The sequence below is a fragment of the Taudactylus pleione genome, unplaced genomic scaffold (genome assembly GCF_031769625.1).
Source record: "Taudactylus pleione unplaced genomic scaffold, aTauple2 ptg000190l, whole genome shotgun sequence".
In the NCBI taxonomy this organism is placed as follows: Eukaryota; Metazoa; Chordata; class Amphibia; order Anura; family Myobatrachidae; genus Taudactylus; species Taudactylus pleione.
The window spans coordinates 6,972,472-6,991,516 of record NW_028284592.1 but is presented as its reverse complement, the minus strand read 5'-3'; the positions used below and the strand labels follow the sequence as shown (position 1 = coordinate 6,991,516).

Sequence of the window (19,045 nt, the reverse complement as noted above, 5' to 3'; positions counted from 1 at the left end):
CTACCGGGGGCTCACTACTGGAGGTACTGCATAGGGGGACCATTACTGGGGAGCACTACATAGGCGGGCACTGCATAGGGGGACCACTACTGGGGGCATTATATAAATGGAACTGCATAAGGGGGGTGGCGGCAGCTGGGGCTGGCATAGGTGCTGGTGGATGGTACATTTTAGTTTGGGGGGGGCACCAACATTTATCTTGCCTCGGGCACCTGGGATGACGTTACGCCACTGCTTCAGATGGTGTAAGAACAGCCTGTTCCAAAACTGATTCAGGGGATTTGTAATCATGTACATGTCGGAATTGGTTATACCAACTTTCAAGGCTACAGATAATATTTAAGTTCTTAACCCATTACATCTGAATGTACATTATTTTTCAGTTTTTGCTAAGCTAAACATTTTTTATTACTTATCTTTGTATAATTTCAGGATACTTATTGACCTTGAATCGCTTACATTCAATAAAAACGGGAAACATGGGGTTGTACTAAAACGTTTAACAGGTATTGTGTGTTGTATGAGTGTATGTTAAATGGGTACAGGTGTTGCTGTACAGTGATGAACGGTATATACAGTACTGTGCATAAGATTATGGTAGGTGTGGAAAAATGCTGCAAAGTAAGAATGCTTTCAAAAATAGTAGTGTTAATAGTTTATTTTTATCAATTAACAAAATGCAAAGTGAATGAACAGAAGATAAATCTAAATCAATTCAATATTTGGTGTGACCACCCTTTGTCTTCAAAACAGCATCAATTCTTCTAGGTACACTTGCACAAAGTTTTTGAAGGAACTCAGCAGGGAGGTTGTTCCAAACATCTTGGAGAACTAACCCCAGATTTTCTGTGGATGTAGGCCTGCTCAAATCCTTCTGTCTATTCATGTAATCCCAGACAGACTTGATGATGTTGAGATCAGGGCTCTGTGGGGGCCATATCATCACTTCCAGAACTCCTTGTTCTTCTTTACCCTGAAGATAGTTCTTAATGGCATTGGCTGTATGTTTGGGGTCATTGTCCTGCTGCAGAATAAATTTAATTAATCCTGACGACCAAATCCCCAGCTCCATTTACTGAAATGCAGCCCCAAACTTGCAAGGAACATCCACCATGTTTCACTGTTGCCTGCAGACACTCATTATTGAACCACTCTCCAGCCCTTCGGCTCAGAACTGGTAGGAACTAGTGAGACCCAGGTACACCCATCTACTGTTCAGAAAAGTCTGGCCAGAAGTGGTCTTCATGGAAGAATTGTGTCCAGAAGCCATACATACCTTCAATGTGGAAACAAGGCCAAGCAACTCAACTGTGCGCGAAAACATAGGAACTGGGGTGCAGAAAAATGGCAGCAAGTGTTCTGGACTGATGAGTCAAAATTTTAAATATTTGGCTGTAACAGAAGGCAAATTGCCGAGGCATTCTTACTTTGCAACATGTTTTCCACACCTGCCTAAAACGTTTGCACAGTACTGTATGTAACAGGCTAAAGATCTATGTTACAAGAAAATGTATGCAGTTCTCCAGCACATAGATGTAATTATTATCAATCTTCGAGCATTTTATAAATATGTGCATTGCCACGTTACAGTTTATGCACATCAGTGAATTCTTTTAGCAATTTTTACATAATAAAGCTAGCCATTGGTGGTATTATGTCCGTTACATTTGCATCCCTTTGGGTAAAATGATTATCCAGGGTGTATCCATTAATTATGTCATCTGATCTAATCTGTGGTTGTTTAATATCATGTTTTGTTTAACAGATGTATGATGCATTCCCAGGGCTCATAAAACATTTACCTGGTCCTCATCGAAAAGCTTTTAAAGATAAAAAATATATAAATAATTTTGTGAAGCAAGAGATCAGAATTCATCAAGAAAATGGATCCCCAGAGGAACCTGAAGATCTCATTGACCACTATTTGGCACAGATTGCAAAGGTATATTCGCCATTAGCTATTTAAAGTTGCACGCTGATTATATAGGAAATGACACAAATAACATTAGATTACCTTGGAAAGTATTTACCATCTACAGTAAAGTTTAAGGATATTAGAAGCACCTAGGAATTTTATGACTTGTTGTAATATATTTTAGTTACATAAACATACAAGATAAGGCTGCGCGTCCCACAGATGCCTCTCCATGGCTGCTATTGAGAACTTCTCATTAGGGATACTCTTTTCCCTTAAAGCAATATAAATAGTAACACACACAATATGTTTTGTCAACTGTGAGTCACGTTTACCAGTATTAGGAACTATTTTTATACAAACTGTACTAAAATCTGAGTTTACAATATTGTGCCCTATACAATAAAGTACTATTTTTATTTCTATAATCATAGACTGTATTTTACTTTTATTTATATTTACTATTCAAAGTCTAAAAGAGATGTCTAAAGTGAGCGCTGAAAACATATTGTGTGTGTTACTTATAATATATTTTACAGTACCTTAAACCTGATGATGCAAAAGGTTTCATTTGAAACGGCGTGAAAGACGTGTATTTAGTATTCCCCAGATACAGGTCACTGACAGTTATGCATTCCTTCACAAAGCAATTTCATTAGTCATGTGACTTTATTACTCACCAAATATAAGGATATATTTTAGTATTTTAGATATATTTATGTTGTTTTTATTGTATGTACAGACAAAGGATGAACCTTACTCCACATTTGGTATGGCAAATCTCATTCAAGTGGTGAGCGATGTTTTCATCGCTGGAACAGAAACTACAGCAACAACCTTGCAGTGGGCGCTCTTGTACATGTTGGCTTATCCTGATATACAAGGTACAAAAATTATTTAGTGACATTGATACATTTATAAAAATTACACTATCTGCCAACCGGAACAAGTTATATTAATATAAACACTTGATAAAAAAAATGATCCTGGATTGGAAAATCTAGATGTAAAATTTCAACTGTAAAATGGAAAAATACACAAGCCTCAGTGGTGTATACTGTATATGGTGCCGTGGAGGAGTACTTGTGCAACCTAACGCGTTTCACTATGGTTAATCCTCAGCTTCGTCGGACCTCTGATACCCATATTCTGTTGTTTTGCTTAATTCTTGTGGATAAAATATAGGAGGGTCCAAACTACCCCCTCACAGATAATTTTTCTTAATTAGTGCCTGTGAGGATATATATTTTTTTTTTCAGTGACAGTGTTGTTTATTTGCTGCTGTAAAAAAATAAAGATATTATAAATAACTAAATAAAGCAGTTCATGAATATGCAAAAAATGTTCCAGAAACAGAATGGTGATAAACTAATTTTAACGGTAAATGGTTGGAGTTTATCTTCACAGAAAAGATACACAAGGAGTTAGACGAGGTACTTGATGGGTCTTCACCTGTAACATATGAAGACAGAAAGAGGCTTCCTTACACCAATGCAGTAGTTCATGAGATTCAGCGTTGTGGGAACATTGCAGGTGTGGGAATAACAAGATGCAATATAAAGGACATTGTTCTTGATGGACATCGTTTAAAGCAGGTGAGATTGCTGGTGGTGGTTATTGTCATGCCTTATGTTGTGTTGTACAGAATACAAATCATTAAAACAAACAAAGACATGTCTCACTATATGTAATGCCTGACCAGATACAGCCTGGGGTATGCAGACACAGGGCATTTCAATGGGGTTTTCTCATGTTAATATTGATAAAATGATTGGATTATTTTTATAAATAATCATACTATACTATAAATTTAGTTATTTACAGATTATACTGAAACGGTAGAAGTTCTTAGTAACCAATCACATATTTGATTTCACTTGGTAACCTGTACTTAAGCATAAAAGATAATTGCTGATTGGCTGCTATGATTTAGTGCATATTGTACCATGGACCAATGTTAATAAATACCTCTTATTGTCAGGGACATAACAAACAGTTGTCAGACACCAAAGCAAACATATTTTTTTGGGCGGGACACGGGCTTTAATTCTACTAAGTGGATTAGAATTTGTATAGGCTCTTGTTGAGATAAGATATTTCACAAAATGTCTAAATTCATCTGGAGGCTATGGTACATACAATAACAATGTCGTTTCTGTTCCCCAGACCCCAAAATTACATCATTAGAGAGGAGGTGTATCAAACCTTCTAGAGAAATAAATTGGAGAAGTTGCCCATAGCAACCAATTAGTTTATTTCATTTTATAGACTGTGCAAGATAAATGATAGCTAGAAGCTGATTAGTTACTATGGGCAACTTCTCCGCTTTATCTGCCTATCTCAAAGGTTTGATACATCTACCACTGATCATGGAATTTTGCACAGGTGGAACCTTATCTTGTTTTATCCCACCTCAACTGCTCTGCATAATGTATTGACATTTGCTGAATTAGCTGCATTCTTAGGGGCAGATTCAATTGCCATTGAGTTGTCACATGGCCTCTTCTCCCAGGTAAAGTGCAGAGATCTATTAAATTAGAGACCTTGATCAAACATGTGGCAGCTCGCGGGTTGACCATGGGCCTCTACTTGAATAGCTTTGTGTACTTTACTTGGGAAGAAAGGTAATGCAACAACCCATTTTGTAAGGCCAAAACTAAACACCTCTACAAAAAGATGTTTCCTGCTACAAAATTCAATTTGTGTGCAACTTTATTCATCACTATGAGTAAAATTTTGTTACTTCATTTTTAGTAAGAGAATTTAGAATTTGTCTTCTCACCTATTCAGAACACAGTGATTCTGCCTAATCTGGACTCTGTCTTGCATGATTCACAATACTGGGAAACTCCTTATGAATTCAACCCCAACCATTTCCTGACTAAAGATGGAAGCTTTAAAGCAAATGAGGCATTTTTACCATTTTCTGCAGGTGAGTTTCTATAAAAATACATTATTTGTAGATTTATTACTTTGCCATTACTAAAATATGGAGAAAATATTTAATTGATTAAACACGTATTGTGAGTTCTGATGTTCTATTCAGGCCTTAAAGAATCTGGAACAGATGTGAAATGTTATCTCTCATTATAAACATACAGAAATTACAAAAACCACCACATAAAAAATGTGTGGTGCCAACTTGCCGCTTTGAAAACACAATGGATACTTTGCAATGGTATACAAATATAAAAATGTACAATTTGATTGGGCATAGTTGTTTTTGTTAAAAGAATCTCATGTAAAAATAATAATAGATCTAGATATAGGGTTTGGACTAATGTTAAGGTTGTAAACAGGGCCGGAAAGGCCATCTGGCAATTGCCAGATGGGCCAAAGGCCTGATAGGCCAACCTGGCCATCCAAAGGCCCGATCGAGCTGCTCCTCCTTTCGGCGCTCTGCTTGGCAGGATTTCTGTAAGGCACAGCTGCGACGTGATGTCATACTGCAGTAAACACTGACATGAGGAGCTGAGGACGCGTCGTTGGATCGCTCTGGGCACAGGCATTGGATCTATTGAAAGTTAGCAGCACTGCCAGTGGCAATGAAAAAAATGTTGATACAATGGAGGGGGGATTATCAGTGGTGTAACTAGGGGGAGTCGAGCGGGGAACGTGCTATGAGCGCTGTTGGGGTTGGAAATAGGAAGGAGAGGGCGCCGCCGTCCAGGTCAGTGCGGTCCGCAACACTAGGGGAGGCACCATCCACATCACCTATTGGGCTGTGCACAGCAGGAACTCTGTAACTCCTTCTCTAACAGGAGTCAATTGATTGGCAGCCAGCGGGGACGGGGCACTGGAGATCTATCCACTGCCGGCACAGGCACTTTAATCCCTGGGTGTCAGAGAGGAGCCAGCCAGAGTGAGAGATGGCAGAGAGGCCTCCTCCTTTCCTCCAGCCGGACTGCCTCCATCCTCTTTATTCATTATGGCACGTGGCCGGACACGGGGTACTAATAAATGAGTCAGTCTGACTCATTATTAGTACTGCTATAATAATGACACCAGCCCCTGGTGCAATGCACTGGTTGCACCACTGATAGTTCTGCCCCTGGGGATTCTGAGCTGCCTGGTCCAACCACGGTAGCCAGAGGCAAAGCAGCCAGTTGCCCATCTAGCCTCCTCTCCGCTCCCGGCTGCATGCCTAGCTGCGCGGTTGGAGCCGAGCTCCGACCACGGTAGTCAGAGCAGCCAACCACAGCAGTCAGAGCAGCCGTCCGCCCTTCCAGGTGCCCCAAACATTCGCTGTCCCTAAGCTTGGGATGCCCCTAGGCATTTGCCTAGGTTGCCGATGCCTAGGGCCAGCTATGTGTCATTGTGCGCTGTAACATTGAGCTTTCCCTTTACTGGAACTAAGGGGCCCAGGCCAAACCATGAAACTTTACAGTTGTGAGCTTGGATTCAGACAAGAAGTATTTTCCTGACAACCATATGCACTTCTGCACTTGGGTATATATATATAACATACTGAGCGCAGTCCCCAGACTTGCAAGCATAATAAAAGTTTATTGGTGGAAAGCCAACATCAGTAGTCCATCAGTAATCGACGTTTCAGTCCTTGCTAGGACTTTTATCAAGATAACAAATCCAGGTATCCCCACCCCCCTAATATACCTCCCCAAACAATCAGGGCGGCAACTCCCGCATTAATCAATATACACCTGTGTCATACAAAAAATAATTACATGTGTTGGCCGTCAGCTATGTCCGGTGTTGGGCGCAGCTGATCGGTTGCTAGGTTACCGAGTTGTTTGTGTCCCGCTGTGGTACACATGCGAGTGATCTGTGTGTCTATGGTTGATGTGTACTTCCTGGATGGCAGGTCAGTCTCCATGTACGCTGTTTTACTAAGGTAGTACAGTGACATATAGCTATATATTGTTTGTTTGTGTTGTATGTCTTGTGTATTTAATATGTTAACAGACTGTTGTTTTTTGTACGACACAGGTGTATATTGATTAATGCGGGAGTTGCCGCCCTGATTGTTTGGGGAGGTATATTAGGGGGGTGGGGATACCTGGATTTGTTATCTTCATAAAAGTCCTAGCAAGGACTGAAACGTCGATTACTGATGGACTACTGATGTTGGCTTTCCACCAATAAACATTTGTTATGCTTGCAAGTCTGGTGAGTGCGCTCAATATGTTTTTATATATTTGGAGCTACTGAGCCTGTCTGAGCTTGCGACCCCAGCAACACTGACATCAAAACGTGAGTGTGGACCTTTTTGTGATTTATATATATATATATATATATATATATATATATATATGTGTGTGTGTGTGTGTTTGTGTGAGTATGCGTGCATACATGTGTGCGTGTATATAAATATATATTATATATTAGGGATGAGCGGGTTCGGTTCCCTGAGAACCGAACCCACCCGAACTTCGGGGATCCGGGGCGATCCGAGCCCAAGCTCGGATCTCCCTGTCTGCCCCGGATCCCTCTCCCGAGGCAAAACCTCGAGATCTGCTGTCGGATCTCGAGGTTTTGCCTCGAGCGGCCATTTTTAAAAAAATGCCTTTGCCTTTAATGGGCAAAGTGCTGATTGGCTGACAGAGCCGTCTGTCATGGCTCTCAGCCAATCAGCATTATGGTGCTCATTTGCATGTAGCACGGACTCGTGAGATCCGTGCTACATGCATCTGTGTGATTGACAGTGACACAGAGCACAGATGGGTCAGTGAGACCCGTCTGTGCTGCTGTGTATTTCAATGACACAGATGCACGCACGGACCAGGAGATCCGTGCTACTTGCATCTGTGTCATTGACACAGAGCACTGACGGGTCCGTGAGACCCGTCTGTGCTGCTGTGGTAAAAAAAAAAAAAAAAACCTGTGTAAAAAAAGAAAAAAATGGCGTGCCCCCCCCCCCAAAAAAAGAGCAACCAGCCCCAGGCATTAGTGACCCAGTGCTGGGTGTGCTTAAATACAGGGGACAAACGACGTAGGGGTCCCCTGTACTTAAGCACAACCAGCACCGGGCTAGTCAGAACCAGAGCTGGTTGCCAAAATACGGGGGACAAACGACGTAGGGGTCCCCCGTATTCTGCGCAACCAGCTCTGGGCTCTGATCCGGTCCTGGTTCTGGAAATACAGGGGAAAAAAATGAGTAGGGTTCCCCTGTATGTTCCAGAACCAGCACTGGACTTTTTCTAGCGGGGGGCTGATGCCACAGCCAGAGGAGCCCTTTCACCGGGCCCCCCAGCCGCAGCATCAGCCCTGACCGCTAGTCAGCCCAGGCCGGGGATCCCTGGAGAGCTGGGGACCCCCCCAATAAAGGGGTCACCCTCTCCAGGGCACCCCAGGCCCAGGCTGAGAGGGTGGCGGGTTGATTGTGTGGTGTGGTGTAAATAAAGAATATCAAACATTGTCTTTACAAGTAGAACTGCAAGTCCCAGCAAGCCTGCCCCGCATACTGGTACTTGGAGAACCACAAGTACCAGCATGCAGGGCATTAAGGGCCCACTAGTAGCTGTAGTTCACCTGTAAAAAAATGTTTAAAAAAAACACAGGACACACACACCGTGACAGTATAAGTTTATTAAACATACATACACACACACACACATGTACACATACTCACCTATGTAACCTGTAGCATCGGTCCACTTGTCCGGTAAAGTATCCATAGGGGACCTGTGAAAAAAAACATACTCACCATCTCTTATGCGAGGTTCTGTCCTCTTCGTTCCAAAGTAGGCATCCCCGGACTTGGCAAAAAAAATAAACGAAAACGCGATCCACGAACTTAGTACCGTTCTATAGAACGGTACTTCCCGAATGAGAGCTTAGCGGCGGGGTATCACCATGGAAACCCCGCCGCTAAGCGTTCATTGGCTGAGAGAGGCCATCTCCCGTCTCTCTCAGCCAATGAACGGCTCCCTCCATTGTAGTCAATGGTGGGAGCCGCAAGGTTATTAAAGTTTACCCTGCGGTTCCCACCATTGACTACAATGGAGGGAGCAGTTCATTGGCTGAGAGACGGGAGATGACCTCTCTCAGCCAATGAACGCTTAGCACCGGGGTTTCCATGGTGATACCCCGCCGCTAAGCTCTCATTCGGGAAGTACCGTTCTATAGAACGGTACTAAGTTCGTGGATCGCGTTTTCGTTTTTTTTTTTTGCCAAGTCCGGGGATGCCTACTTTGGAACGAAGAGGACAGAACCTCGCATAGGAGATGGTGAGTATGTTTTTTTTCACAGGTCCCCTATGGATACTTTACCGGACAAGTGGACCGATGCTACAGGTTACATAGGTGAGTATGTGTACATGTGTGTGTGTGTGTGTATGTATGTTTAATAAACTTATACTGTCACGGTGTGTGTGTCCTGTGTTTTTTTAAACATTTTTTTTACAGGTGAACTACAGGTACTAGTGGGCCCTTAATGCCCTGCATGCTGGTACTTGTGGTTCTCCAAGTACCAGCATGCGGGGCAGGCTTGCTGGGACTTGCAGTTCTACTTGTAAAGACAATGTTTGATATTCTTTATTTACACCACACCACACAATCAACCCGCCACCCACCACCACCAGGGGTGGCGGGGATAGCCCCGGGCTATCAGCCTGGGCCTGGGGTGCCCTGGAGAGGGTGACCCCTTTATTGGGGGGGTCCCCAGCTCTCCAGGGATCCCCGGCCTGGGCTGACTAGCGGTCCGGGCTGAAGCTGCGGCTGGGGGGCCCGGTGAAAGGGCTCCCCTGGCTGTGGCATCAGCCCCCCGCTAGAAAAAGTCCAGTGCTGGTTCTGGAACATACAGGGGAACCCTACTAATTTTTTGTCCCCTGTATTTCCAGAACCAGGACCGGATCAGAGCCCAGAGCTGGTTGCGCAGAATACGGGGGACCCCTACGTCGTTTGTCCCCCGTATTTTGGCAACCAGCGCTGGTTCTGACTAGCCCGGTGCTGGTTGTGCTTAAGTACAGGGGACCCCTACGTCGTTTGTCCCCTGTATTTAAGCACACCCAGCACTGGGGACCTAATGCCCGGGGCTGGTTGCTCTTTTTTGGGGGGGTGCACGCCATTTTTTTCTTTTTTTACACAGGTTTTTTTTTTTTTTTTTACCACAGCAGCACAGACGGGTCTCACGGACCTGTCATTGCTCTGTGCCAATCACACAGATGCATGTAGCACGGATCTCCCGGGTTCATGCTACATGCAAATGGGCACCATAACGCTGATTGGCTTCCTGTCTGCCACTGCAGTGCCACTCCTAGATGGGCCACATGTTTGTGCCGCCCACTTGTGTCGCTTAGCATAGTCATCCAGCTACCTCGGTGCAACCTTTTGGCCTAAAAACAATATTGTGAGGTGTGAGGTGTTCAGAATAGAGTGGAAATTAATGTTATTGGGGTTATTAATAGCGTAGGAACAAAAAAAGGCCCATTTTATGTGATTTTAGCGGTTTTTTTTATTTTTTAAGAAAAAATCCAGATCCAAAACACAAAACCCAGAACCAAAAACACGGAAGGGTGGTTTTGGCAAAACCAATCCAGATCCAAAACACGAAGAAAGATCCAGATCCAAAACCAAAACACGAAAAGTGGCCGGTGCACACCCCTATTATATATATCAGTGATGTGCAGTGATGGCTGGGGAAAGGGCCGTAACTAGGGTGGGGCGACCTGTGCCATGGCACAGGGCAGAGGGTGCTGTTTGGGCTGTCAATTTTCCTTTTTATTATCATTTTCACTGGTAGCTTCTTCTTTTATCCCCAGCACCCCCTGGCCTCTCCTATCTCTTCCCTGGCCCTTCCCCACGAGTCCATGGCCCTTTTTAAAGTGCATTATCTTATGTCCCTATTTAAAAAATGGGGGGGCGGCAATGCTCTCTCTGGCATAGGGCACCAAAAAGTCCAGTTACGACTCTGACTGGGGAGGCACACATGTATAAAAACACAGTTTTCATTTCAAAACTCTGGAGCATGACAAGGAGTATGATAGGGGAGGGAGTATGACAGGGGAGGCACTGCCTCCCCTACCTACCCTGAATCCACGTCCCTGATATATATATATATATATATATATATATATGTTTCTATTTATTTATTTATTTTATACATTTTGGGGCAGTATCAACAAATATGATGCTAATGAACAGCTGTTTCAGTGGGGAGGGGGGGCTTGAGGGATACACTCACACAGGGAAGAGAAGCCAGATGTGAGCATAACTAATGGTGGAGAGTTAGTATGGAAGACTTTGCAGTCAGGACAGGCTGTGGCCTGTGTTTCCTGCCGAATTGGGGCTGGGAAAGCCGGTGAGCCTATACCTGTAGGAGACAGGAAAGGCCACAAAGACTGAGCTGTGTTTTGAGTAGCTGTGGCAGCCAAGCCAGGCCCGGCTGGAGTCTGTGATAGACCTGCAGAGAAGCAGGGAGAGACTTTGTGCCACAGACTAGCTGCCCAAGGTTAGTCAGGGGTGAAGAAGTGAATCAGTGCCCTGAATGGCACCTAACATTGCTCAACTGACACTCTACCAAGCTAATTTCCCCTATGTCATCACAATATATATATATATATATATATATACACACAGTCAGGTGCATAAATATTGGGACATTGACAGAATTTTCATATTTTGGCCTCTATTCACCACCACAATGGCTTTGAAATGAAACAAACAAGATGTGCATTAACTGCAGACTTTCAGATTTAATTTGAGGGTAATTACATCCAAATCAGGTGAACGGTGTAGGAATTACAACGGTTTCTATATGTGCCTCCCTCTTTTTAAGGGGCCAAATGTAATGGGACTATCAACTCAAAAGCTATTTCATGGACAGGTGTGGGCTATTCCCTCGTTATTTCATTATCAATTAAGCAGGTAAAAGGTCTGGAGTTGATTCTAGGTGTGACATTTGCATTTGGAATTAGTTGCTGTCGACTCTCAATATGAGATCCAAAGAGCTGTCACTATCAGTGAAGCAAGCCATCATTAGGCTGAAAAATCAAAACAAACCCATCAGAGAGATAGCAAAAACATTAGGTGTGGCCAAATCAATTGTTTGGAACATTCTTAAAGAGAAAGAATGCATCGGAGAGCTCAGCAACACCAAAAGACCCGGAAGACCACGGAAAACAACTGTGGTGGATGACGGAAGCATTATTTCCCTGGTGAAGAAAAACCCCTTCACAACAGTTGGCCAAATCAAGAACACTCTCCAGGAGGTAGGTGTATATGTGTCAAAGTCAACAATCAAGAGAAGACTTCACAAGAGTGAATATAGAGGGTTCACCACAAGATGTAAACCATTGGTAAGCCACAAAAACAGGAAGACCAGATTAGAGGGAAACAACCCCTCTGGTGCAGAATATGCTGTCTTTTCTTTGGCGTTCTCAGTTAACGGCACTTGCCAATACCCTTTGGTTAAGTCAAGAGTAGTTAAATATCTGGTTGTCCCCAGCCTTTCAATTAGTTTGTCCACCCTAGGCATAGGGTAGGCATCAAACTTTGACACACTGTTCAATTTCCGGAAGTCATTGCAGAATCGCACACTCCCGTCGGGTTTTGGAATGAGCACAATGGGACTTGACCACTCACTAAGCGATTCTTCAATTACACCCAACTCTAACATTTTTTTAATTTCCTTCGACACTGGTTCTCTTTGCGCTTCTGGTAACCTATAGGGCTTTAGGTTAACCTTAACCCCTGGGTCAGTCATTATGTCATGTTTAATGACCGTGGTTTTCCCTGGTAGATCAGAAAACAGCACCCTATTTCTGATCAGAAATTCCTTAACTTCCTGCTGTTGACTGGCTGACAGGGTTTTTGCCACTGTCACTTTGGGTACCATGGGGTTGTTTCAATACAAGATGTTGCCCTTTGGGCTACATGGGGCACCTGCTACCTTTCAAAGAATGATGGATAGGATTCTACGGCCCCATAGACAGTATGCTGCTGCTTATCTGGATGATGTGGTCATTCGTAGACCTGATTGGCAGTCTCACTTGCCCAGAGTACTGGGCTCCATCTATAAGACAGAGTTGGACTCCATCTATAAGACAGGTTTGACAGCCAACCCAAAAAAGTGTTGTCTGGGGATGGAAGAAGTAAAGTATCTTGGGTACACCATTGGCAGAGGTTTGATAAAGCCACAGCTCAATAAGATCAAGGCAATACAAAACTTGCCACGACCCCTGAATAAGCAGGTGAGAGCCTTCTTAGGGATCACTGGGTATTATAGGAGGTTTTACCCAATTTTGCCACCACTGCAGTCCCACTGACTGACCTTACCAAAGGCAAACAGAAAGTCATGGTGGAATGGGGTCCTGAAGCAGAGAAGGCTTTCCAGGAATTAAATAGCGTTATGTACTCAAACAGTTCTGATGACCCCTGATTTTGACAGTGAGTTTGTTGTACAAACCGATGCGTCAGTTGTAGGCATCGGAGCGGTCCTGTCCCAAAGCAAAGAGGGTGAAGAACACCCGATTTTTTTCTTAAGCCGGAAATTAAATGTACATGAAAGAAACTATGCTACAGTCGAGAAAGAAGCATTGGCCATAAAGTGGGCGTTAGAGACTCTCAGGTACTACTTGGTGGGAAGGAAGTTCAGATTGATCACTGACCATGCCCCTCTGAAGTGGATGTCAGAAAACAAGGACAGTAATGCGAGAATATCGAGATGGTTCTTGGCATTAATCCTTTAAATTTTCGGTAGAACACAGGCCAGGAAGGCAGCTGTCCAATGCAGATGCTTTGTCACGTGTCCATTGTTTGGGGGCTGCAGTTGTTCCGCCCCACCGGTCGAAACAAAGGGGGGGGATATGTGATAGAAGCACTGGTAAAGTAGTCAATGGCAGGTACATTTGTCCTAGGTTTTTGGCCTATGTGTTCTAAAAAACCCCAGGAGAAGTCTGTGTTTTAAGCAGACCAGAGTATCGGCTTTTGGAAAAGCCAATCTGGGTCCTGGGGGTGTGGATGTGAGGAGAGGGAGGGCTCCATCCACAGGCCACTCCTGGTTTTGGGCCTTTCAGCCTGGTAGCATGCTCATTAGGGCTTGCACCTGGAACTGGCTGATTTAAGCTGTGTTCAGTTGTAGCTGAGTGTCTCACACCTGGGGATGTAGGCATGCAGGCTAGCATGTCCAGAGACACTGATATGACAACTGAGTAAGTACTGTGCATGTGCTGTTGTTGACGGTGTGGTAGTGAGGGTACCTACTGTTTAGTTATTGCCCAGATGGCCTAGGATTTTGGTTTAGTTATATTCATTTGGCACAATAAAGACTGGCACCGACCAGTTTGTACGAGAACCCCAGACTTGTGTCTACGGCTAATGTGTGTGTAAAGAGGGAGTCCATCTACCCCAGGAAAGGGACCCCTATTCTGACTGTCACAATATAAATATATATATAATATATGAGTACGGATGTCCTAAAGTTACCCCGGTATTCAATAGTAGGCATACAAGTAGAAAGAGTACTGTGATAACTCACAAACACACAGCACCACTCAATGCACAGAAATAGTGGGCAAATACTGCTCAATCCAGCCTTAACAGCAGGAAGGAGCTAAAAATATAACCTGACAGCTAGAAGTGCGGTATATGGGGAGACAGGAGCCCAAACTTCTCTCCTTGTGCTGTGCTTAGCAGGCAATACTGAAATGGCCGCCCAGCATCTTAGAGGAGGTGGAGAGAGGGAAGTGTACATGAGGAAAGCTGTCTGCAGTGAGGAAGCATGCCCAGGGGTGGGGGAGGGGCTAACAGGAGGAGCCTGTCTCCCCCATCTGGCATATACCCCAGTTTAGTGAGTGTAGACGACCGTAGACCTCACTACCAGCACCAGCAGTGACCTCCCGCACCAGTGGTGATAAGCTGTGAGTGTGCGGCTCCCTGCCAGTAGGGAGCTGCACTTACTTTTCCCTGTCCAGGCTGGAGTCTGTGGCCAAAGACACCGACCCAGTCACCAGTGCTGCGGCCACTGGCGTAGGGATCGGTGGAGTGGCAGTGAAGGCGTCCTACAGAATACGTTTCAATGCCCACTCTAAAATTAAAATAAAATGGGGTGCCCCCCCAGAAAAAACAGTGTCTGCTCCCGCCAGCACCAAACTATAACTGGCTACTGGTGGCTGGGGATGGGGTATAGAGGAGAGGGAGCCTGGGCTGCTGGGAGATCCATTTTAATTATTTGGAGTCCAGACTCTCTTCTCTTCAGGCTAGACTCATTGTCATCCCTGTATTCCCTAGTGGAGGAAGAAGAAACATTATGAGTATACAGTATATTTTCATTATGAGTATATATATTTTTTTTATACACTAACTAGCTGAAGTACCCAGCGTTGCTCGGGTTTAAATCTTCAAGTTATTATGTTTTATTATATTATGTCTTCCAAATCCATCCAGTGGAAGGCCAAGAACAGGCTCACTGGGTCAAATTTCTGCCTGGCGCACTCCGCCATGAAGTCTGACTGGGACCCCAACCACTCCATTAGCTATCCCAGACTAATTGCCACCTGTCTCTGAAGTTTTCATCCAAATCCATCCAGTGGAAGGCTCAGAACAGGCTTCCTAGGTTAAAGTTTTGCCCAGCATACACCAATGGGAGGTCAGATCGAGACCTCAACCACCCCTAAAACCTGGCCAGGATCCAACTGGACCACCTCGCATTGATTTCATCCCAATCGGTGCAGGGGTGTACGAATGCATAACCGGACAAACAAATGTATTGATGAATTGTATATATAAGATTTGTTGCTCTGTCGCTATGTGGTCTAATATCTTACTTTTTCGATATTAAATAACTATGTAAGATTTGGCAGATTTACCTTGAGAGCTGTGGAAGATATTTGCCAAGAAACAAACAAACGTCTTTATATATATATATATATATATATATATATATATATATATATATATGAGATGAATAAACAGCGGCACTAGGAGACTTGAAAAAGAATAAACTTTAATGTGGCACAAGGTGTCACATCTCCAACGTTTCGGGGCTCACTGGCCCCTTTGTCAAGTTTAGTCTTTTTCAAGTCTCCTAGTGCCGCTGTTTATTCATCTTTTCTACATTACCTTGAGGAGGGCACAGGAGCACCAGTACAATTGGTACAGCTGAGAGCCGGTCCAGACAGCCATATATATATATATATATATATATATATATATATATATATATAGATTTACATTCATTTATTACAATGGTGTTGTAGGGAATGTATTAAAGAAAAATGTTAGATAGAATGTTGATCATTTTTGTAGTAATTTGGAACCAGGATCATAATTGATAGCAAGTGATAAAATAAAGTAGTTCAATCTGTAACCATCCTGTGTCAGTGGAAGAGTAATTATACTTTAGAAAGTAATTTACAATAACACAATATACTGTAAATATCCCGGTCTGTTGGGCAAGTCTCATGTTAGTGGGTGTTGTAGTAGTCCGTAGTAAGAGAGTTTATGACCTGAACATTTTGATCAAAATATGTTGGTATTTATGTGCTTTTCATATAGAATGTCATTTGTCAAAAAACATGGGGGAATATTGATAAAGTGATTGCAATGTGATTTGCATAGTGTGATATAAATGCGCCTGTCCCACTTTTAATAGGTTATACAATGTGAATTCATGACCTGAACAACTGCATATAATTTGTTGTAAAGTTAGTTTAAACTGTGGTATGACTATATTCCATATGCCTGTTAAAATGATTATATTATTGTGGATCTGGATTAACAGGTACTTTATAATTTAATCAGGGGCGTAACCAGAGGTATGGGTGCCCCATAGCAAAATTTCCTCGGGGCCCCCATAGGTCTACCTATACAGTGCTCCTGTTGTTGTGCTTATTATACAATACCCCCTTACCTACTTACCTTCAGAAACACAGAAAGTTTCGCGATTCCAGCGTCGACATTCTGAACGCCGGAAACCCAGCGGGCGATTATGATCGCATCCCAATTTACATTTTATTTTCAATATTCTGTTACTTAAAATATTCAATTTACCCACAGGACACAGAGTATGTTTGGGGGAGCAACTGGCACGATATGAACTGATCATTTTCTTCATCACTCTAATGAGGGCATTCAACTTTCATCTTCCAGAAGGAGTCACAGAAGTCAATACAAATTATGTACAAAGCATCACGCTACATCCGCACCCTTACAAAATCTGCGCCAATCCCCGCTGAGGATAATTTCATCCTTACTGCAGAGATGACAAGTATTTGGACTATCAAAAGCAGAGCAGATTCTCAATTCTTTATTTTCCACAATAATTGCTGTATTCTGTCAGTAAAGTTCACATCCAGGTTAATGAAAAACATCTTACATTTGCACATTGTGCTCTGAATGCTTTTGTAGTGAAAAAGCGTAAAATATATCACACACTAAAAGAGTTCTTAAATTAATGATGACAAAATATGTGAAGAAGAATAGCTAGGCAATAGGATGCTAACTTCTAGAACCTTAGTGATATCCCCAAATACTTGTTGAACAAATATACTTCAAGGGTACAAAACAAGGTTTACAAGGGAGGTGGGGGGATTATTTGATAACATTGTCAACATATTGCAGTCGATATTTAAAAGTAACGCAGGGCACACAACCGACCGACACAGAAGCCAGCCGGCCGACCGTCCCACTGACTGATTTGGTAAGCATAAACACTTACCAATCGGCCACTCGATATGTCTGGCCAGACATCACAACTGGCAGGTTTGATGTCAGTGTCGCTGGTTCCTATGGCCAGCATTATGGGATGGTTGTTCGGTTTCGTGTACACACACACACACACTATCTTTCCAATATGCTGGTTCCTATGGCCAGCATTATGGGATGGTTGTTCGGTTGCCTGTACACACACTATCTTTCCAATATATTGCATCTCCTGTGCTGCACGGCCGAAGCAATATATCAAAGGTATATCGTATGTACACATGGCCAGATGCACTGAACGATATATCGTTCATCGGCTGTACGGACTATGTATATAGAGCATCGTGTAGCCTGATAAGAGCATAACATAAGAGCCTTATAACCATGTTAGCAAATTATCCAAGAGTAGGATCAGAAATGTTAGTTTTATGCAAAACTTTCTATTAGTTCCATTACATGATCTCATGATAAGATCTGGAAAAGACCATGTCTTTGATACTATTAGGTGAATTATGTATATTTTGTAAATAAAGGATGTAAGCATAAACACAAATTTCTTTATTTCTGAATCAAATCAAATACTTAACAGAACTACATGTGAACACCTTTTCCTAGTTATAGCACCCTGAGAGGGTGCTACCATTTACTGCAGTGTTCCCGTAATACCTAGACCTAGTGCAGATTTGTAATTTGAACTGTCCCTAAGTGGTCTGACTTTAGCCAAAATACTACTACAAACATTTTCAGAAACCAGGACTATGCTGACACATGCCCCAAATGCAGGACAAGCACAGACAGCTTATTATTTGTCACTAAATGGCCCATTTCAAGTTCTGAAGCGGATAGAATAACAGCAGTGCAGACGTACAGTAAACAGAAATAAGGTTGATTCATCGCAGTATTCCATTTGTTCAAAATAAAATTATAGCAGATCCGGTGGGCCACTATGTTCAGTACCCTCCGCTCAGAGGTTCTTACTCTCTCAATATATGCCCCAACCAAGACCAATCCCAATTTTATTGTTCTTTGTTTAGACATATTGGAAGGGTAGCACAGGGGCATATTATTCTGGGTGGGGACTTTAACACGGTTATTGATCCCCGCTTAGACAGATTTGGCATCCCTAAATCAAAAAAGATGCTACTCCATCCCGGGCCTCTCTCACTCTTACGTTATCCCTTAACCAATTTAATATAGGTGACTCCTGGCGCCTTAGGCACTCCTCGCCTAGGGACTACACCCATTACTCCGCACCACACCAACATTATTCTCGTATAGATATGATCCACATCTTTCAACTATTCTTCTCTCATGTCATTGATGCTGGTATCGCTTTTACATGGACTGATCATGAGGGAGTTTATATCCTTTTAGATATTTCCAAAACTCATCGTGCCGTGCACAAGTGGCACCTGGTTGATTCCCTTTTACTATACCCCTCGACCCTTTCAGACACTAAGACCTTGCTACATTATTGTAGTGAAAACATCTCTCCCGATATTTACCCCGGCATTCTCTAGGAGGCGCACAA

At 43.1% G+C, this 19,045-nt stretch overlaps 1 protein-coding gene across 1 annotated transcript in view; it reads left to right on the top strand.

The window, feature by feature from the left end:
* The window catches only part of LOC148519367 (cytochrome P450 2J5-like), a 45,812-nt gene extending 28,764 nt beyond the window's left edge, over positions 1-17,048 (top strand). Inside the window, exons 5-9 of the mRNA XM_088476643.1 lie at positions 1,766-1,942; positions 2,658-2,799; positions 3,323-3,510; positions 4,706-4,847; positions 16,870-17,048. Of these exons, the coding sequence (XP_088332769.1) occupies positions 1,766-1,942; positions 2,658-2,799; positions 3,323-3,510; positions 4,706-4,847; positions 16,870-17,048 (828 nt within the window). The remainder of the gene's footprint in view (positions 1-1,765; positions 1,943-2,657; positions 2,800-3,322; positions 3,511-4,705; positions 4,848-16,869) is intronic.
* Positions 17,049-19,045: the final 1,997 nt, after the last annotated feature.